Source organism: Symphodus melops (genome assembly GCF_947650265.1).
Source record: "Symphodus melops genome assembly, chromosome: 14".
NCBI classification, from domain to species: Eukaryota; Metazoa; Chordata; class Actinopteri; order Labriformes; family Labridae; genus Symphodus; species Symphodus melops.
This window is the reverse complement of record NC_136704.1, coordinates 10,116,294-10,138,068: the sequence shown is the minus strand read 5'-3', so window position 1 is coordinate 10,138,068 and position 21,775 is coordinate 10,116,294. Positions and strand designations below refer to the sequence as shown.

Here is a 21,775-nt window from a genome sequence, read left to right as displayed (position 1 = left end):
CCCATTCTCTCCAAGAAACCCTAATGACTACTGTATCAGTATGGATTCGGTTCTGATTTTTCACTATGATATACAGATCTTGATTAGTACATATTGTTTACCTCCACATAGTCTCCTGAGCTGCATCCAGTCCCATAGCCTTGAATTTGGAAGGGGCTCTGGAAGGTGGCAGAAACTCTGAAGCCAGGTGTCACCATCACATGCCAGCTACAGTCCTGACCAGGCAGATAGTTCTGGGGGTAGTGGGGACTGCTCAGGGTTCCCCTGTCCACATGCAGAAGGCCACCACAAGCTGAAAATACAAATGTCATAGTTATTGCTTGAAAGGGATCATCCCAGCTTAACGCTTAGTTTGAAGTGGAAAGTAAACAACCTACTGTTTAAATCCCACAATTCAATGAGTAATGTCTTTCATATGATCATGTTATATCCTTAATATGCTACCTAACATGTTCAACTGGCTATGAAAACCAGCTCAAAGGCAAATAAGTGATCTGTGTGGTTCTTCTTAAAGGGATACTTCACACATAGTTTGGCTCCAACACAGGTCTTTCAAAGTATTTCTACTCATTAAACTCAAATCTTCAGAGGGCAACACAAATATATGTTTATTTAAAACTCTTCATATGGATTATTTGGGTTAAAATGATTGGGCAGGTGGGAACTAGTGTGATATATTTTCATGGGGCCCAGAACATGGAGAGACACTACTGCACATTGTGATGTGATGTTCAAAAAATACTCTGAGACTCATGGGCTGGACATCAAACTCCACACTCACAGACTTATGGACCTTTGGGGCACATTCCTAGTAAGAATGTGTGATTCTGAATGTTTTCCCACTGTGAATTCATCAAGTTCACGAGTGCTCTAGTGGGACTTTTCAAGGACATGATTGAATGGCTCTCCACCAAATAAAAATAAACGGTTGTATATTGAATCAGTATTCAGTAAAGCAAGCATGCATGAGGGAAAAGGCCAATGAGTGACTATATGATGCTTAGGTTATTACTTATTCAAAGCATGTTGTCTATGTTCACAAAGCATGAATATTAGTTTGTTTTTTTTACTTTGTTTTTAGACTTAGAAAACAAACTGTAATGAAAAGGTGGGCTCATTTGTCATTACAGCATATAATAATGTGTGATGTCATGCTACTGTGTCCCATTATTTCTTTCGTATACCATCTCATCGTCTCGTGCACTCACATATTGCAAACCTGATGTTATTAAAGTCTAAGGATCAATGCTTAGTCTCTAGTGGACAATAGCAGTGGGTCATAGTGTGTTTTGTTTTTCCATTAGGGACACTTGATCTGCCCTGATTGAGTATAAAAGGATGTGCTGCAGGAGTTAAGGCTCTGTCCCTTGGTGTTTATTTATGTTTTACCTCTTTCATTTATGAGCCTTCTAGATGATATTTATGGATTACATAGTGACAGCGATGTATTTGGTGTGTCCCCTGATTATTTGACTGTATAGATGTTTATGTTCAGAGGATATGTAAACACAGAGACTGCTTCTGGTGCATTACCTTTGGAGTAGGTTGCATTAAAACCTCCGGCATTAACGATGCTGTCTGAGGAGAAGTGAATGTACATGGAGTCTCCTGTTGAGTGAAGAGAACCTGGAGGATCCCGACCACACACGGTAGCAAGAACAGGGGAGACACTTGATGCCCCTGAGAACAAAAAAACAAGCAAACACAAATGTGAACCAAAAAGTGATCACAAAAACAAAACCAACTCACTAAAATCAAAACTGTGTGTCTCTACAGAACAAACTAACAGAATAAACATATGTGGACTACATAGTGTTGTGCCCTGGTAGAGACTTTTAAGCCAAGTTTAAAACCAAAGCTGTCTTCTGACGCTCTCTCAAACACATAATACCCACAGTTAATTCTAATGTGAGAACTTGACAACAATAAGCTAATGGTAAATTTAACTTTTTTTTTTCTTTATGTCTTCTTTACTTTATGAATATACATTTTTACACTGTTGAACATGCTACACACATTGATCCTTTGGACATACACTAATGGAGAGATGTCAGAGATGTCAAAAAAATAATAATCCATGCATACATAGGCATCAACTCCAATATTTCTATATAAGAAACACATGTCAAACAAATTAAGCATAAGCCTTTAGATCACAATGTCCTCAAGATAATAACGTGCATTTCAATCAAGTGTGTAAAACGTAACGTGTTTATGTTTATGTCCTACCGTCTCTGATGACAAGGCTGTCAAATAAGCAAGAAGGGTAGTCCTCCATATCCAGAGAAAGGATGTTAAACTCCACAGTTGAGTCTGGAGAACGTATTAACCAGGTACACTCTTGGTTTGCAGGATAGTTATCGGGCCAGCCAGGAGAAAATAGGAAACCAGGAGTCTCCCCTGTCATTAGCAATCCCCCACAGACACCTGACACAGAAGAGTATGACGATAAAGTCATGATCATGGGGAAAGTCAACCATGTGATCGCTCATTCATTCATGAATATATACATTTTATTTTTGACATTACTGACAAACATCCATACATTACTGCAAGACTTAAAGAAGCATTTTTTTTTCTCAGACCTGGTTGGATAGTAGGTGGGGGTCCAGAGTCCTGGACAGCAGTCCATTCCACAAGAAAGCCTCGTCCTCCCACAACTGCATCTGACGTGAACTGCAGTGTGACAGCGCTTCCAGAACTTCTAAGAGGATGGGGCAGGGCCAAACCACAGAAAGTCCCCATGGGGTAGTAATGGACAGTAGGCCCATCAAATATCTGGAAAGAAACAAGGTGATGAGAAACAACTCTTGCGACAAGAGGCGTTTATTGTTACCTTCATAAATATGAGTATATCTATCTTCTTTTGCATTGTAAAAAATATTTTGACTTTATGGAGTTATTGAAGTAGCAAAAACTGGGATGGTTATAAAAAGTTTGATCTGTTTAAGTCTTATTATTTTGTCTCAAAAGGTTGTACAAGAAGACAAGATGCTCTGTTAAACTAGGGTTTATCTTGCTTTAAATTTTCTCATCTGTTTCATGACGATGAATAGACCTGCACTCTGGAGCGTCTAATTCATAGTGTCATGATGTAAGCCCACGCAGGCTGGGGATAAAAATAAACTAATGACAGACCTATAAAATACAAACTTTAAACTATACTATTAATAATGAAAAATAATACATACAAAATAAACATAGATTAACTTTGTTTTTAAGGTAGAGTTGATGTACTCCTAAAGCCAAAATACAACAACACAACTTTGAAAAAAATTATAATGATATAATGATGATATAATGATAATATTATATTTTTATTATTGTGGAACAATTTTAATTTTAATTTAAACTCCTTAAATTGCTCAACCTTACCTGTCATTGTCATACTTCTTGTGACTTTGAGACATAAATTAGGGGGAAAGTAAAAGGGTGTTCAGGGGTTGTCACCAAGAAGAAAATGAGACCTGACACTTTGTTTCCTGCATCATATGGACTTTTAAAGTAGGGACAAATATAAATCCACTGCACTGTTTAATCTTTTACTTTAATTCTTAGGGAGAAATAGGACACAGTCATAACTGTGTGCTGCCTCCAGGTAATGACATGCACATGATATTGTAGGAATGCATGATTGTGCATTTAAGATCCTTGAGATAAACGTCATGTTTTAAAAGCAGCATTTCATATTACAATGTGAGTCACAATCAGAGTCGAACCATAGATCAATAAACAATCTGTTGCATCTGGACTCATTTCAAAACTGTCAGTGTGTCAATTGCTTGTATTGCCATCAAGTACAATGTGAAACTAAACTAAACATTGCATGGTGTATCTGGCATATTAGAATCTTACCTTGAGATGGTCGTAGTAGCAGTCATACAGGTCCTCTATGTCCATGTCCAAGAAACGAATCTGGACGAAGCTGTCTCCATCCACAGTTATGGTCCAGCGGTAGTGGGAATTCATGGGATATGTTCTGGGATACAGTGGGGATGCTATCTGACCAAACTCCCCTGTTACATCGTTGCCATACACTAAGAGAAAAGTCAAAAGACAGCATTGGATTTATGTATTTCTCTCTATATAATTTGATTTCTCCTTAGCATAGACAAACATAGGAATATGCATGTGAGAAAGAATTAAACAGTATTTTTCAGTTATAGTCCCAAAAAGCAGAAAGTGACAAGATAATGTTCACTGTCTTCTACAATTTAAAACAAATAAAAGTGTTGTTGAGATGTTGTTGTTAACTTCTATTTGGCTAAAATCCATAAAAGAATAATAATAATAATAATTTACACTTTATTAATCCCACGAGGGGAAATTCGGTTTACACTCTGTCTAATGAACACACACATAGGCCGAGATACACACTCATGCACAAACAGGGTTCTAGTGACATGCATTAATGGAGAGGTCTCAGAGTGAGGGGGCTGCCCACAGCGAGCGCTCCAGAGCAGTTTTGGGGTTCGGTGCCTTGCTCAGGGGCACCTCGGCAGTGCTCAGGAAATGGACTGGCACCTCTCCAGTTACCAGACCAGTTCCCGGACTTGGTCCGTGCCGGGACTTGAGCCGGCGATCCTCCGGTTCCCAACCCAAGTCCCTACAGACTGAGCTACTGCCGCCCCACCAGCACCAGCTAATTGAATCATAGTGAATCAGAATAACAGAATATGAAGTACAAGAAAAATTAATCAACTCATCACTCCTGTAATCTATTAAGAAACACAGAATACTTCATTCTCATTTTCTTGCATTACAAGATATGGGGCTAGAGTTTTTTTTTTTTTTTAGTTTTTTTTTTTTTAGAAACAGGCGTGACGGTCCTCCTGGTTTCTTATGTTGCTGTTTGCTTGTTTTGTGTTTCAGGTGACAGTGGGTGTGGCTGTGTCATCCTGGATTGAGAGGGAGGACTGGAAAAACTTGGGCCCAGTGTTCTCCAATTTATGAAAGCAGGCCACACTTCCTCATTGTGGGAAACTTTTGACCTATAGTTAAGCCTCTTAACTACATGTTTTACCTTAAAGGTAGGGTAGGTCATTTTTTTTTCCAGATACACTTTTTAAGGTTTTGGTTGAAATTGTCTTTATGTGCTGACAGTAATTCAGGAAAGGCAAGTGTATTTATATAGCACTGTTCAGACACAAGGCAAGGCACAGTGCTTTACAGATGCACAGTGCAGACATAAAACATAAAGACAATAAAACAGAGCTTAAGGAAAGAATTAAGATCTTATGTGCTCTAAAAAAGGAACGATAAAACGCTGTCATCTGTAGCAACTGTAAGCCTGTAAAAACTTCAACCAATGTCAGATCGACGGTTTGTTTTTTATAAACCAATCAAGCGGCTGGGTGAATAGACTTTTCATTCATTTCATTAGTGCTGAATACAATTTAAGGCCTGTCTACCGACATACATATAGTACCTTCCTCTTATGGTCTCTGTCTGTGAACCTTGAGCTGGGCGATATGACCTCAAATCAATATCATTAAAGCTGTGATATCTGATGAACTCTTTTTAATTTATTGAATATTCCGAACTGAAATCAAAGCATTGCTTTAAATGAAAATGGCACAATTTGGATTTACAGTAGAAATTAGCTTCTGTAAAACAGTAGAAAATAAAAAACTTGCATTATTTGCAAACAGTTTTCCCGCAGTATTTACATTTCACTTAGTTTTGTTCCGTGTCGTCTTGCCTAAAGATTAAATGTGTCCAAACTATGTACATTGCCTCCATGTCGCATATTGGACGTGTCATCACTTGACTTTGCGCTGAAAATAACCAAAATAATCAACATGGGCAAAATTATGTTGATTAAAGCTTAGAATGTAACTAGCTTTAGAGTATGTTTCTATTAATTTCCCAGCCCTCTGAACCTGTTGCAAATTATTGAAGTCTCCCACAAGTTAAACTAACTATTAGCTAAGTGAACTAGTTTCACAGAAATGGTAAGGAAAATGCAAATCCCCAACCTGCAAGTAGTTACGAAAGCACATACGCCACTCTTTTATACATGGGCATGTTCTGATTTGTCTGCACACAGAAATACTTACAGTGTGAAAAGGTGGCTCTGAATCCTGCTCCACTTACAGATGCGTCAGAGACAAACTTAACCCACAAGATGTGACCAATCACAGAGGTGTAGTTGGAGGGAAGCAAGTTTCCACAGAAGCGCCCAACAAGAGTCCCGGTAGAGTTGCCTTCTCTAATTTCCAGGTAGTCATTTTGACAGCCAATGTTTCCCTGAAGATGAAAGACACTAAACAAAACACAAGGAGAATAACATCAACATTTGAGCGTAAAGTATCATCTGAATACAAGACAGAAAGCACAAAGGCACAACAACAAGTGTGACACATTCAAACGCTTGAACAGGTAACAATGTCATCTTTCAACTATTACTCTTTGCTCATTTTCTAAATGACACTTCAGATGATCTTAAAAGAATCTCTGGTAGGAGGAAAAAAGTCTTAAAATGAAACACAAATGTTGTATGTTTTTTAGGAATGACCAGAGAGCTCACTTGGCTAATAGTTAGGTTTTTGTTTTACAACCTTAAAGTTATAGTTGTTTTCTAGGAATCCAACATTTATCTATTTTTGAGGATTTGCTTATTCTCTATTTTGTTTTCTGTTGTAAACTCCTGCACTACTGCCTGTTTAAAACAAATCATATGAAGACAGCAGAAGGGGATGGTCGAGGGTTGTGGGACACATAAAAGGCAATGACTCTGCATGCTAAGATTTACGAACATAAAGGAGAGCTGCAGACGGTTCCCTGGTGAGCTCCTGATGGTCCACACACACTCCACATTTGGGGGATATGCGTCTGGATAGTTGGGGCTGTTGAATGCACCACTTTCCATAACCAGATCTCCTCCGCAGCCTAAGCAGAAACATTGAGAAGAATGAGCGTCATTAACAGCTTGTAACACTGTCTGCACATGAGAAAATATGTGTCTCCAGTTTACACTTTTAGCAGTATGTCAGAGGACGGCTTACTGGAGGTGGATGCTGAGTAGGTGGCTCTGAATCCTTTTTTGGAGATGCTGTTGTCAGTGATGAAGTTGACCACCAGAGAGTTACTGAAGGATGTAACTGGGTGAGGTATTTCAGAGCCACAGTAGGTACCTGACAAAAACGATTTCAGATAAAGATTTCAGGCTCCAAATAAAACAACCCAATATAGAAGATATTGGAAGAATAAGAAACCCGGAATGCTGTTCCTGTTTCCTTTCTCTCACATAGACACACATGCACTGGCACACAATCACGCAACCAGCAAATCTACCTATGGAAGGTGCTTGGTAGTTGTCTCCATCCAGGATATTCACAGAGTCATGGGTGCAGTCTGAATTAATCATCTCCAACTCAAAGTCAGTGAATGACAGGGTCACATGGTTGACTGACCAAAAAGAGACAAATCAAAGGTTTAACGTACATGTTTTTTTTAAATGACATGGTGTGCACAAAGGTTGTCTAGTATGGCCCACTGACTGACAAAACTCACATGGTTCCTGTGCTTTGATGATCCAGCTACAGTTCAGATTAGGTGGGTACTGAGCTGGGTAACGCGGTGATGCAATAGCCCCTCCCAAATCGTCTGTCATGATGGTTGCACCACAAGCTGGAGAAACACAAAAACAAAATGATACGGTCAGCTTCTTCCTCATATCACAGTTGAGCTGTTTCACCAATACCTACCATTGGAATAGTACAGTCTTATATATTGACACATGGATCAGAAGACTTACAGAACAAGTCTTCATTCTGTATACCAGACCATCCCAACTCTATATTCTTTACTTCTCAGCTTTTGGTTGAAATGTGTATTATTGATTTGTTTCTTTTAAGTCCTGCTATATACTTTCCCACAACCTCAAATCAAGAAATAAATAGAAAAGAGTACACGTCACTCCAGTTGAGAACCACTGCTCTCGAAGAAATTGTCACAATTATACACAATAATAATAATAATGTTGTGATTTGGTATTGTAGAGCTAAAATGGAGCAATTGGTTTGTCAAAGCATTAACAAGGATTCAAAAGGATTGACAGATTTGATATTTCATCCATGTTGCGTGAGTTCAACAGAGAGGCTGAAGTAACCTACCCTCAGAGAAGCGAGCACTGAAGCCACGGTGGCTGTTACTGGAGTCGGACCTAAAGCGAACATAGATGGTGTTCTGCGTTGAGGTGATGGCTGGAGGAGCACTGGTACCACACACCCGGGCAAGCAGAGGAGCAGACATGGTTGGACCATCATAGATCTGTATAGGTAAAACACATGGATTCAAAAAGGTGTAGTGTATCTTAAAGGTAAAGAGTAAGCTTATGTGCTTGACTTACGATACACTTAGTTACCAATTCAAAGATACATACAACAAAAAGACACTTTTAAAATTCATGTTATAACTTATTGCAGGATTCTATGTACGGTAGTCAGGAATTTCTTTCTTTCTTTCTTTCATATACTTTATTAATCCCGCGAGGGGAAATTCGGTTTTCACTCTGCATTTAATGGAGAGGTCTCAGAGTGAGGGGGCTGCCCACAGAGGGCGCCCCAGAGCGGTTGTTGGGGTTCGGTGCCTTGCTCAAGGGCACCTCGGCAGTGCTCAGGAAGTGGACTGGCACCTCTCCAGCTACCAGACCAATTTCCGGACTTGGTCCGTGCCGGGACTTGAACCGGCGACCCTCCGGTTCCCAACCCAAGTCCCTACAGACTGAGCTACTGCCGCCCCCAAAATGTATATGTTACAATTGATGTTACAATGTATAAATGTATATGTTACAATTGTTCAACCTATACAGGAATCATAAAACCTTATGGTGAGTATAAGTATAGTATAGAGGTAGTACAGTTAATAATATGTTATATACAGTAAAAGTATGGCTGTCACTAAAAGTGAAATATTCAGAGAGCTATCTTAAAGAAGACCATTGTTGCATGACCCTACATTTCCTGTCTTTTTACAGCTATACATGAAAATTGAGGCAGAAATTACATTAAAACATTACAAATCTGGCTCTCATGGACATGAAAAGGCAGACACCTAAGTCATTACTGCACCTTCTTTCATAGCTTTTTAAAGAATGTGTCATATCAAAGGGGTCAACCACACCTCCTCACTAAGAACTCTGAACTGCTCTGCTACACCACGCTTAAGCTAGGACTCATTAGTTAAGAACAATGTAAGCAGTGTTAAGAACATCAGAACATCTGTGAATACAGGCCCAGGTTGATTGTCGTTCAGTAAAATAAATAACAAGGTACAATGTCCTTAAAAAACTAAAGGGTTTCAAATCAGTCACTCACAGCCACATAGTCCCACATGCAGCTACTATGGGGTTCAATATCCAGGTCAGAGAAGTTAAATAACACTCGGTGGTTATGATCCACACTGATCACCCAGGAACAGTCCACATTGTTGGGATAGCTGCTTGGATACAAAGGAGAATGGATCTCGCCTGATGGAGCTGTGATGGGGCCTCCACAGCCTGCAGGAAGAAACACCATTGATTAAGCCTTACTAAAAAGTTTATCGTAGGCTCTGGTTTAAAGTGGAATGCTTGTCTCGGGTGTCTTTTTAATAAAATCAGTATAAATTGATTGTTATAATGAAAGCTTCAGTTTCCATACCAGTTTAAATTTGGCTCACAAATAAGTCTTCTCGATAAACAAAATAAATCACTTTATGTTATTCTGAAAAATTACCCAACTGATTATTTTACTCCATCAGTCATCTGCAGTCTTTCCAAAAAATATACAGATAGAGTGCATAATATTCCCTATTCTGTTGTATATTGATACAGAGGGATCACCAAAGGGAAAAGATAGTGGAGTCCACTCACCTCCCTGGACTTCAACCCAACTTGCATTAAAACCTCTACCACTGACATAGGCATCAGACTTAAAACGCACAGTGAGCAGGTTGCCAGTGCTGGAGACTTGCATTGGGCTGGATGTCGTGGTGCAGAGCTGAGCCAGTCGAGGTGCCAATAAGTCTGGACCACCAAACACCTGAAGGAAAATCAAAGGTTATCGACAAAAGGAAATGTCAATGCTGTTAACAATCTGAACGATAACTGATGCTGAAAGGTCACATCTTGTGAAAAATACACTTAATTAAGGTTTTCTAACATTAAAATGTTGTCTTGTGTTGTTTTTAATGATCACTTTAATTGTTTTTTGTGAACTATTCATTGGACAAACCCTAACAGAGAGATGATCAATATCTTACTTCCAGCACATCATAGCTGCAGTCTTGGTGAAACTCCACATCAAACTCATGGATGGTAATGGTCAGGCTGCTGCCAGTTGATGCAGTGATATACCAGATACACTCACGGTTTTCTGGATACCTGTTTGGGTATCCTGGGCTGTTGAAGGAGCCGCTGGGACCAGAGAGATCCCCGCCACAACCTACATGGGGACACACAAAATGGGAAGGGACTTTAGTGTCACTATCAAATGGTAGTGTTTGGAAATGTCAACATGAGGATGGTCAAGAATTAGTACTGTGAACTTCAAAGCAACAAGATAAAATAACAACTCAGTGCATTTAAACAAAAATCAGTTCAAACTTATTTACATTTTGAATAATCTGTGCAGAATATTTTCAGCAAGCCTGAAACCATGCAATATTACAGAAGTTTAACATCCTTGTTTGCTCATGTAAAGCTACAAGTGGGGATCGCATAGTCATAGCTGCAGCAGAGTAAACACACATGTGCTCTGCACTGGCTTGCCTCTGTTTGCCTGCAAATGTGATATTTCCTTGATAATGGATGGAGTATGCTATATATATATATATATATATATATATATATATATATATATATATATAAATGCATGTTCTTCATCCTAAATATAACGCTCTTTAAAGTACAATCACAGGAGAATTTGCATGTTGCTCACAGGAGCTGGGGATCGAATCCTCGACATTCCGATTAAGAAATGGCGACTCTACCCACTGAGCCACAGCCGCCCCCATGACACACAACAAAACTGACACCAGACAATAATGATTGTCCTGTTTATCCAGTCTCACCAACAACAACAAAAAAAGACATTCCCTTACCATTTTGATACCACATCATCTGGAAGCCAGACATAGACACAGAGGAGTCTGTTCTTAACACCACAGTGAGTGCTGAGCTCGTGGTGCCATTGGCTGGAGGAGGGCTGTACCCGCAGTATGTGCCAATCAGAGGGGCTTGTGTGTTAGGTCCATTATAGAGCTAAGACAAAAAGATTTGGAGAGAATGGTGTTAGTAAGCGTTACAAAAAAGAATTCCATTGACATAGGGGGACAAAAATAAAAGTGTGGTGTCGTCTCAATTCAAACCATTAAACCTGCTTATACATTCTTAAAAAGCAATAATAGAACTGAAGAACTCAAAGACTGACTCAAGACTTGGGGTTAATGACAAGCACATATGAAGGTGATGAGCTGAAAGAGAGAGACTTAAGAAAAAGCTGTTCAATCGAGGTGTACTGAGTACAGTGAGTGTGGAATGTGGAATTCTTCTATTATCATATGTACAGCACTTTGGAGACATTTTTGTTGTTCAAATGTGCTATACAAATAAAGTGGATTGGATTGGATTGGAATTTGCGTCTAGCTCTAGATTCATATTATTGAATGGTTTTTATCTGTATACCTTCACATAGTCATAGTAACAACCATTGCTCTCCAGCTGAAAGGCAGTAAATGTGTAGTTGATGGTGTTTCCACCGCTGGCCTGGATGGTCCAGCTGCACAGTGAGTTGGCTGGGTAGTTGTTGGGAAAGTTCAGTGACTCGACCACTCCTGAGTGTCGGCCTGAGATGAGCACGCCATTGCAGTCTAAAAACAAACACAGTCAAAGATTTATAAATTATAAAACACAATTAAAAAGTAGAGTTGACATGTGTGTTTATCTATAATCCTAAATATGCATTGTGGTATATTTATTTATATATTTGATTTGACACTATGAAGATGTTCCCCCATACTCAAGACATAATCTTCAAAGTTTAACTTTCAAAACAACACATTATAACATAATAAAGCAAAGTCACACAATTCCAATTTCTGATTTTCATTTGTTCTTTATCATACTGGATGTGTACGAAGCAAGGAATCCTCCAGCGCTGACGCTGTTGTCAGTGCGTAGTTTAATGTAGAGCTGGTGGCTTGAAGAGTTTATGGGAACAGGCATCTGACTGCCACACAGTCTGGCAAGCTCTGGAGCATTTGTGCTGTTGCCATCATATACCTGAACAAACAGAAATGCATGTTTGGTAAATCAAGCAAAAAGAAAACAACATAAAAAACACAGAGTACAATACTCTGACTTGGAGATATTTTGTCAGGTGCAAATAGTTGTGCTTATAGCTGTCCACTTGTGATCAACTAGCCCAAATTGCTAATACCAGGTCTGGGTAAAAGTAGTAGTCGCGCACATCCAGGTCTGGACCATAGGCAGCAGCTATTAAAGATCGCAGCCTGAGTGACATCACCCATCTGTTAATGCAGAGAGCTCAGGAGGCTCACTGGAGGGCAGCTGCCATGCTGGAGACCCTGTCTTAGCCCAGCTTTCCTTCAACCTAATGACAGGCTGAGAGTAGGAGCTGAGCTTTATGCCTTACAATTACACCGTACCCGTCTGTCAGTCAGGTCAGCCTCAAACCTACCTATTCATAACTGGTATCGTTCATAAAATCAAGAAGGATGAGTTTTAAAAAGATTCACTCTCTTGAAGTCAGCCTCAAGAAGACACTGTTGTTGTTTTTTTTAACAATTCTGCATTGGCTTTATATCTTCAACACCAGAGGTTGCTACTTGGTTTGAACACCTGCAAAAAGGACTGTGATATGCTGCACAACTTTGATTTTAGCTGATATACAGATTATATCCGTCTTATTCATGACAACTGTAGTTTTTAATTTTATTGCCGCACTAGTTGAGAATCGATAAAGAGTCATTAAACTGGAATTTGTTGGAAATAATATTTGCAATGTGAACCGATGCAACTTTTAAGCAATAACTTGATCTGCTGTGAGTTTGAGGTTTTCTCTGCTATTCTTTACCTCTGGAGTTACAAACATAATTCCAGTTCAATATGATGCAGTCAATAAAATCTGTGAAGGACAAAGTTCTGCGTATGCTTCTAAACGAAATGGATATAATACTCACAGCTAAGTAATCATAGGAACAGGAAATGCTGGACTCCAGGTGGAAATTCGAGAAACTGAGGAGGATTTGGCTGCCCTGGTTGATCCTGATGGTCCAGTAGCACTCAGCGTTAGGGTGGTATGGCAGGGGGTAGTTAGGTGAGGAAAATGCTCCAGATGCAGTTGTCAACATCCCTCCACAGCCTTGTGAGAAAACAAAAACAGGTGTATGTGTGTGTAAGAGATATGCAAAAGAATCAGAATCTAAATTTGTGGCTAACTTCTAATAGATTAACAAACTACATGGAAGAAAGTCATCCTTCTAAAAGTAACTCAAAGGTCACATATTATTTGAAATACTTAAGTCTAATAAGTTTCTCTAGCCTCTCCGTCTTTTATCTGCTCCACTTTTCAGAAAATGTGTGAGCCAACAGGCCATTTGCAGAGTTCCCCTTTGTGACATCCCAAAGAAAAGCACATCAGCCACTTACCAGTCTGTGTGCCATCCCAATGTGCGTTGAATCCTGTTCGCATAATGACGTAATCAGATCGGAATTTTACCCATAGACGATTGCTATGGGATACCAGGACTGGAGGCCTCTGGCCCCCACAGAACTTGCCAATCAAAGGGGATGTCTCATAGCCACCGTCCCTGCACAAGACAGTGGGAATTCAAAATGAAAGTGCTCATATTGAGTAAAGAAAATCAGATGTTCCACCACATACAGACACCTTAAATAATCACAACCTAGGTATTCTAGAAGTAAAGGTATTCATAACCAATACCTGACTGATACAAATCTGGCCATAGATGTATGTTGCATGCTTACTATAAATTGTCATTTGTATTTAAGAATCTTTGAAATAGTTTTTTGTCAGAAACATGTTATCCTTGGTGAAGCTAAAGATATAATATCGTCACATGTACCTGGGACATCAAATCATAATTGTTTAAACGGTTCAGGACGTTGCTTATTCCATGTCTTCTTCACCAATAATTTAAAAACCATTGGTTTTAAATGCGTAACAACCAAAGTCACAAACAGACATAACTATGTTCAGGTGTTTAAGCTGGAATTGGGTTTCAGACTTCCCATTCTTCCCATACCTGATCTCCACAAAGTCAAAGCTGCAAGAGGGAGGGGAGCCCTCCAGGTCAAAGTTGGTGAAGTTCAGCATAATCTGCATGTTGACCTGCACAATGATCTTGAAGATACACTCTCTGTTAGCTGGATAGTTGTTCGGGAAGTTGGGCGAAAAGAAGGATCCTGTAGGGGAGGTGAAGGTCTCACTGCAGTCTGATGAGAGAGACACACACAATATAACAAATGTTAAGAAACAGAACTTTTTTATTATGAGAACATTTTTTTGTTTTCTTCTTATAACTATAAATAACATTTGAGGAGTGACATTTTCAAAACACTATCAAATATAACATTTGGATTATTTTGGACACTATTATATGCCTTTTGCAAAGTTTGCAAGTTATACTTTGCCACAGCTTTTTCACAAAGTCAGAAACAATCAGCCAACAAATTGAGACAGATGCATTTTGGACAAAAAAAATCATTCTGTCAAGATAGGATCCAAAAACTTTTGCTCAGTTGTTATTTGCCACAATGTCTTAATATTAACGTCAGTGTTGTACATATAGTTTGTTTACCTGTGGAGGCATTAATGGAGACATAGTTGGCAGAGAATCCCTCAGAGCCCAAACTTGAGTCGGACACAAACAGCAAGGAAAGCTGGTAGTCTGTACTGGTGATAGATGGAGGCACTGAACGGCCACAGTATCTGCAACAAAGCACCCAAACCATTAAGTCACCAAGCACAACCACACACATGGACAAACATGCAAATAGATCATGTACCTCCCAATCTTGGTTCCAGTCTGCACAGTGCCATTATCATACACCTCCACGTAGTCAAAGTTGCAGTAACTGTGGTACTCCAGGTTGAAGGAGTCAAATGTCAGCCGAATCAGGTTGCCAGGGGTAACGCTGATGTACCAGGTGCAGTTGGCACCGTGTGGGTATTGTGTGGGATGGCCTGGGCTTGTGATGACACCTGAAGGAGTGGTCAGAGTAGCACCACAGCCTAATGCAGGAAAAGAATAAAGAGATTAGCAGGGCTTTTAAAAGCTCTAAAAAAAATTAAAAAAAGTTGAACTAAATTCAAAGGAATTTGTCACATCAAAAACAGCATGTTCAGGTTTTAGCAAGGTTTTTTTTTTTTTTAATGTTGTTTGTAAACATTAAGTACATCATATTGCATTTAGAGCAATTCAACAAATTCAGAATATAGCACCAAAATACAGTCTGAATATTAAAACATTTCTTGGAGGGACCCCTGGTACCCCTCCCGAGGATCAAACCCTTCAAATGACCTCTCCTGATTATCATGAAAAAAGGCTTTTACCCCTTCTATTGCACCTGTGGCAGAGCATACTATATGGAAGAATGTATAAAGAACTGTTTATATTGCCTTTTTTCAAAATTGATTTAAAGAAAATATAATACTTTTAGAAATATGTTAAATGAGTACATGCAGTATTTCAGTTAATTACTGATTAGTTAATGAAATGAACCACATCAGATTACTGCTGTGCTTATTGCGTTGAGAATTTTAATAACTTAACCACAGATTGAAAACAAAAATATTGGTGATTAAAAAAAGGTATTTTTCATTAAAGTTTGTTCCTGATATTTAGGGGATGTTGCAGGATGTCTGACCTCCGTATGGATTGAAGCGTTTATCATCATGGAAGTTGGTGGTTCTACATTTTCTTTTTCTTTTTTCTTTATCGATGCACTGTTTGTTTTTCCCTGTGTTGCTGTTATGGCTCTCCCCTGAGTTTTCAGAGACTGGACTTGGCTTCCTGGCACTGGAGCTCCAAGTACAACTCATTTCATTCTCATCAGTGACTTCTTAAAAACCCTGGTTGAACTCTTCCACGTTGGTAGATTGTTTCCACTCTTTATGTGTACCTTCTACCTCTGAGCTCCAGCACCTCAGCCACACCACCCAGCCTCTTTCCACCTGCCTTCCCCAACAGGCCACAGTACATTCAAGTCTTCTGTGTTTTTTATCAGAATTGTAATAAATCTCCTTTTCTGATTTACCGTCTGCAAGTCTTGCTTTTGTATCCAGTTAAGACAACTGATTAAGAAACCGTAACAGAAGTACCAATGGTCATAATGGAGAAAAGATAAGTTAGTATGATGATATGTATGGATAATGATTCTACTCTTACCCTCCAAGGCTGAGTCATACTCCGCTTCAAAGCCATGGTTGGTGACAGAGGCATCAGTTTTGAAGTAGATGTACATAGACCTCTGAGTTGACTGAAGCCTGGGGGGAACGTTGATGCCACAAAATGTCCCCAGCAGAGGAGAGCTAGAGGTCGAGCCATCCCTGACCTGGAAGATGTTAGAAACATGGAGCATACAGTAACTGATCCACTACATTCCCTCTAATGCATGAATTGCATACTACTGTACATAATATTATCTGTAAAGTTACTATTTCATGATATATCATATAAGCACATTTAACAAACAAAATGCGATACTGTGTATGTAAGAGGAGGCAAACAGATACGCATAACAAAAACTAGACACAGGTATGCTGAGGCTCTGAACTAGTTTTATTACACCTACATAGTTTTTTTCCGGATGACTAAAATACATGATTTACGTCTGTCAACATGTTATGACAACTCAGATGATAATGTAAGAGGAGTAACACAATGAATATTAAGCTTAGAGATTTCAGATTGTTTTATCTTTTCCACAATTCTTTCTGTGAATCATTATTTGTTTTTGTTCTCTATCTAACAGATTTAATTTTTAAACTTGCATTCCCACTGACTAAATTTAATAAATGTATTAAATAATAAAAAAGTGCTGATAAAATGTTTATAGATACGTTTTTAGGTCTGGGTGGATTAACTTTAATGTGTCAGGTTGTATCTATAAGAAATGTCAAAATCAGGGGCCCTGATAACCATAATTTAGTAGAACAGATTTCTCATCTGGTTCTGACATTGTATTATCATTTAAAGGAACACATATTTCTGTGGGAACACAAACAATCCTGATGAACTTACTTGACTGTAAAGTTTGTTTTCATATTTCATGTGATAAAAGCCATTAAAATACTTTGTTGTTTTTTGTATGATTCACAGATAAATGTTAAATCTGCTGTCAGATTTGAACATGAAATTGCAGTAAAGTTGCATGGGTTGCATCCAGTCCATTTAAATTTATTTACCTCAACAAAGTCATAACGACAGGAGCCTCCTTCGACATCGAATGACAGGAAGTTAAGGGTGACCACATAGCCCTCTGGTTGGTTAATAATCCACTCACACTCCTTGTTGTGCGGATAGGCGTTGGGATGGTATGGAGAGCGTATCTGCCCAGTCCCAGACAAAGTTCCACCACAAGCTGGGGAGAGCAAAAGTAAATGGTTAATCTGTGGCTAATAGAGTGAGGTTTATCAGTTCAATTTTAAAAGTATCTCTCTTTCTCTCCCAAAACTTGTGCAGCAAAAAGTAATGCATTGTGCATCAAATGACACAGGATAAGATAAGAAATTTCAGAATTTTCATGAATTTCAGAATTACATTATTAAAATATTGACATATCACATGGATCCATCAGAAGAAGTAGTCTAGTCCTTACTGTCGATGTCTTTTCTATTTTCCTCCTGATGCAGTTGTCATTTTTTTCACTCAGCACTCACGGTGTTTAAATAGCATTATGTAATACTTTCAGGCAATCCCTTTCCTGCCTTCAAAATAAGGGTCAAATTGTTTTTCCCTTTTGGCTTTGAATGCAACCCATAGAAGTAGGTCAACTTCTCCCCTGGTCCAGCTCCACGGCAGCCTTTTCTTTTGTCTCTTGGTTGCCAAATGGTCCCCTCTCTAATAAGCTTGTAGTCAAACGATTGTATTGTATATTTGCACAGTATAATGTATTGCATTTGTCTGAAATTCTCTCCTGTCTGTCTGTCTGTCTGTCTGTCTGTCTGTCTGTCTGTCTGTCTGTCTGTCTACCTGATTGTGTTATCTGTATCCGTTGGGTACTGTTGACTGAATAAATGCAATAAGAGAAATATCCTTGTATCAAGTTTTGAAGTAAATTTCACATTCAAACATATGTACATGATCATATCTTGTGTGTCTTTGTGTGGGATCTCACCAACAGTATAGACAGCTCTGAAACCAGCCCGGTTGACTGAGGCATCTGATTTAAACCGGATCCAGAGGGAGTTGGAGGATGCGCGAATAGGAGCTGGCAAGGAGCTCCCACAGTACTTTCCAATCAGAGGATCAGTCTCCAATCTTCCATCACGAACCTAATAGAAAGAAATCAAATACATCTCTGATCTTCTTTATGCAACCTAGGTCTGAACAGCCAGGCCAGAATGCATGCGACTTTGACGTCACTCAGTCTGTGCTGGTAGAATGAGGACTCATTTGGACTATATGAAAACAAACCATGTAAAACAGTTTAGGAAAAGGATCAGCAAAGAGGCTGCACGAAAAGAAAGAATACAAGCAAGACATAGCAAAGATAATTAGGATTATGATTGTATATTTCTGTATTTCAGAGTCATAAAAGAGTCCTACCTCCACATAGTCAAAACTACAGCTGCCGTGACTCTCCAGGTTCATGTGGGTAAAGTTAAGGGACACTTCTGCGCCCTCTGCCAGTCGGATCAAATAGATACACTGGCGGTTGTGGGCATAGTTATTGGGCCAATTAGGAGATATGATTACTCCCTCGCTGTCTGTGAAGGTACCACCGCAACCAGGGTCGCCTAAAGCACAAATAATATGGGTAAGGAGTTGAATTACCATTTCAACACGTCAAAACAGAGCAGAGCATTGCCACAGTCTGAGATAGAAGCACAGTTACTAGATTTTCATTCTGGGAAGTAAAGAATTGAAATGTGACTCAAACACATCACAGTTAAAAGCTCGGACATGGATCTTAAAGAACTCCCCCTGCCCTGTTAGCAACGTGAAGATGCACTGTTTCTTACTTGGTGATGTTGTGTATGTAATGTGGAAGCCTTGGTCCGAAACACTGAAATCCGAATGGAAGTGAATCCATGCAGCTGGACCGGTGGTTTGCACAGGGGCAGGTGATGCCGTGCTGCAGTAAAGACCCAGAACTTGATCTTCAGGCAGAAGACCATCGCGGATCTACAACAATGAGCCATAAAAGAAATTGTATTGAAGAACGGAAAGAAAGATGGTTCATTGCACAAACATTGTGAGCTTGTTGCCTGGAGTGTATCACGAGAGGCATACAGAACAAAACCAGTGTTAGTTAGGTCTGTTGGTGTGTGCTGGGGCAGCAGGCTGAGGGTAGCAAACACCAACAGACTAAACAAACTGATCTGCAAAGTCGTGGACGTTGTGAGGATGAAGCTATAGAGACTATCTGACTGTCAATGTTACGATTAATTCAATCTTTTTGAGCAGCCCCCTCTTGCCCCTATGCTGCTGTAAAAACAGATGGCCTGGGCAAATGACTTAATAGTTATGTTTCAGGGCGATTAAATAAAACACGCCACTGATAAGCTCACACTTAGTGACGGAGAAACATAAAGAGGTGGGTCAGGCTGCCAGGTGAGTGGATGGTGAGAGTGACAGCCCTGCAAATTCATAAAAAAAAATTTGGGGAATAATCAAGAGAATTTGGGAGAAAGAGCATTGTTCTGGGTGACTCAAAACTAGAATAATGTACTCGACAAATAAGTTATCTGGCTGTCACACTTAAACTGTGAGTCCATCTAAAGCTCTTTTTATCCATTTAACCTGATTCACAAAAACACTGACATAAATAGGAGCAGTTCTTGCCTCTAAGAAGTCATAGTTGCAGTCAGTGTGATGTTCAAGACTTAAAGTTCCAAATGCAAAGGTGATGAGCAAGCCTGGATCAACAGTCACGGTCCAGTAGCAGTCTCGGCTTGGCGGGTACTGTCCAGGGTAACCAGGTGAGTTGATATTGCCATAAGGAGCAGTAAGTTGGCCTCCGCACACTAATAGGAGAGTAAGATTTCAATATAATATGAACAGCTGTTTTACAGACCAGGCACATTTGATTGATTCTTTTTCTACACTTGGTCCACAATCAACAATAAAAAGATATTGATTTGTCAATTATTTATCACATGTTGCTTTTGGCTATAATGCAAATCAGTAACTAGTTAAATACTTGGCCTTGTCTCATGGTTGACTGATAGGAATTTGTGACCCTCACCTGGGTCCTGAGACTCCCAAACGACTGTAAAACCACTACCACTGACAGAGCCATCAGAACGAAACCAGAAATACAAGGAATTGTGGGAGCTGTGAAGTTCTGGTGGATTGTTTTGGCCACAGTATTTCCCAATCATGTGAGCAGAGGCACTGTCTCCATCATGAACCTGAAGGAAGTCATAGTTGCAGTTGGTGCTGCTCTCCAGATGAAAGAAGGGGAAGGTAATACGGAGAATCTACAAGAAAAAGAGACAACAACAAAGAATTAAATGGCACGAAAATAAAATATAACAACATTCGCCAATTCAGAAAATCTAAATTCATCTCTTTCTCTTTTTGCGAAATGTGTATCAAGAAATGGATGATGGGGCAAGTCCAGTATAAAATCCCATTGAAAAACAAAGGGGGGGCTTAATAGATAATTGAGTATATAAACAAAAAGAGGTAAAGTTGAATATATATGGTCACAGATTATTCTCCTTTTAAACATGTGTCCTATAAACCCCTCCATTTTAACCCTATTCAGAACAGGTGGAGTCTGTGTCTGTAGTTTTGAATGCAAATGAGCTGAGTGCATGACCACGTCCCTCTCTGAAAGGCCATTAGAGCTCAAGCTTTCTTGCACAATGCCTTATTGTTTACCTTGAGAAGACAGACTTACACAGCAGAACACTTAGGGCCTGATTTACTAAGATCTCAATTAAACCTTTAGTAAATCAGGCCCTTAGTGTCACCTACCTGGGGGGCGGGGCTACCGTGGATTATAATGTCACAAAGAAAAAATCTCCCAACAGCCTGTTTAACACATTCTGAAAAGTGGAGCAGGCTCAAGACTGTGGATGGACTTTTCTCATAATTGGGGGCTTTGTTTACAGACTATGGACACATATAAGTGTCAAAGTGCATAATACAATGTGTATTTTGCACAATTTGGGACCTTTAAGTTAGCTGACCCCCTCAAACTAGCCAATTTGATCAGAATGAATCACAGAGAGAAAACTGAGAGACCTGACCTTGTTTGGATCGATGCGGATCACCCAGGCACAGCTGACCAGGTGATCATAATCTTCATGACCTGGAGTGTTGGGAAAACTGAAGGAACCAGCAGGGCCAGTCAGGTAACCTCCACACTCTGGAACAAACACAGAATAACACTGGATGTCCTTAGAGTTAGACTCTCAGCATAAAAACTGGGGGTGTTTATTGATACACAATACACTCCCATGGTCCTTTCTTTTTTTTCTTGCAACTTGTATTTTCTTTCTTTTTAGCCTGTTTCATCATCATACTGCACACTGGTATGTATTTGAAATACCTTTACACAACAATTGGGTGA

General features: G+C 39.5%; 1 protein-coding gene across 1 annotated transcript in view; it reads right to left on the bottom strand.

Annotated features, from left to right (window-relative positions):
* The window catches only part of cubn (cubilin (intrinsic factor-cobalamin receptor)), a gene marked incomplete at its 5' end in the record, with an annotated part of 54,538 nt that overhangs the window by 20,725 nt on the left and 12,038 nt on the right, over positions 1–21,775 (bottom strand). The window contains 30 exons of the mRNA XM_079361373.1: positions 102–292; positions 1,534–1,680; positions 2,230–2,427; positions 2,586–2,778; positions 3,856–4,037; positions 6,060–6,265; positions 6,759–6,891; positions 7,008–7,136; positions 7,297–7,410; positions 7,516–7,632; positions 8,118–8,274; positions 9,321–9,502; positions 9,857–10,025; positions 10,246–10,427; positions 11,086–11,245; positions 11,669–11,853; positions 12,109–12,265; positions 13,186–13,367; positions 13,655–13,815; positions 14,272–14,461; positions 14,827–14,957; positions 15,035–15,260; positions 16,417–16,582; positions 17,436–17,611; positions 18,368–18,524; positions 18,799–18,989; positions 19,215–19,377; positions 20,038–20,219; positions 20,441–20,675; positions 21,453–21,571. Coding sequence (XP_079217499.1) covers positions 102–292; positions 1,534–1,680; positions 2,230–2,427; positions 2,586–2,778; positions 3,856–4,037; positions 6,060–6,265; positions 6,759–6,891; positions 7,008–7,136; positions 7,297–7,410; positions 7,516–7,632; positions 8,118–8,274; positions 9,321–9,502; positions 9,857–10,025; positions 10,246–10,427; positions 11,086–11,245; positions 11,669–11,853; positions 12,109–12,265; positions 13,186–13,367; positions 13,655–13,815; positions 14,272–14,461; positions 14,827–14,957; positions 15,035–15,260; positions 16,417–16,582; positions 17,436–17,611; positions 18,368–18,524; positions 18,799–18,989; positions 19,215–19,377; positions 20,038–20,219; positions 20,441–20,675; positions 21,453–21,571 — 5,081 coding nt within the window. The remainder of the gene's footprint in view (positions 1–101; positions 293–1,533; positions 1,681–2,229; positions 2,428–2,585; positions 2,779–3,855; positions 4,038–6,059; positions 6,266–6,758; positions 6,892–7,007; positions 7,137–7,296; positions 7,411–7,515; positions 7,633–8,117; positions 8,275–9,320; positions 9,503–9,856; positions 10,026–10,245; positions 10,428–11,085; positions 11,246–11,668; positions 11,854–12,108; positions 12,266–13,185; positions 13,368–13,654; positions 13,816–14,271; positions 14,462–14,826; positions 14,958–15,034; positions 15,261–16,416; positions 16,583–17,435; positions 17,612–18,367; positions 18,525–18,798; positions 18,990–19,214; positions 19,378–20,037; positions 20,220–20,440; positions 20,676–21,452; positions 21,572–21,775) is intronic.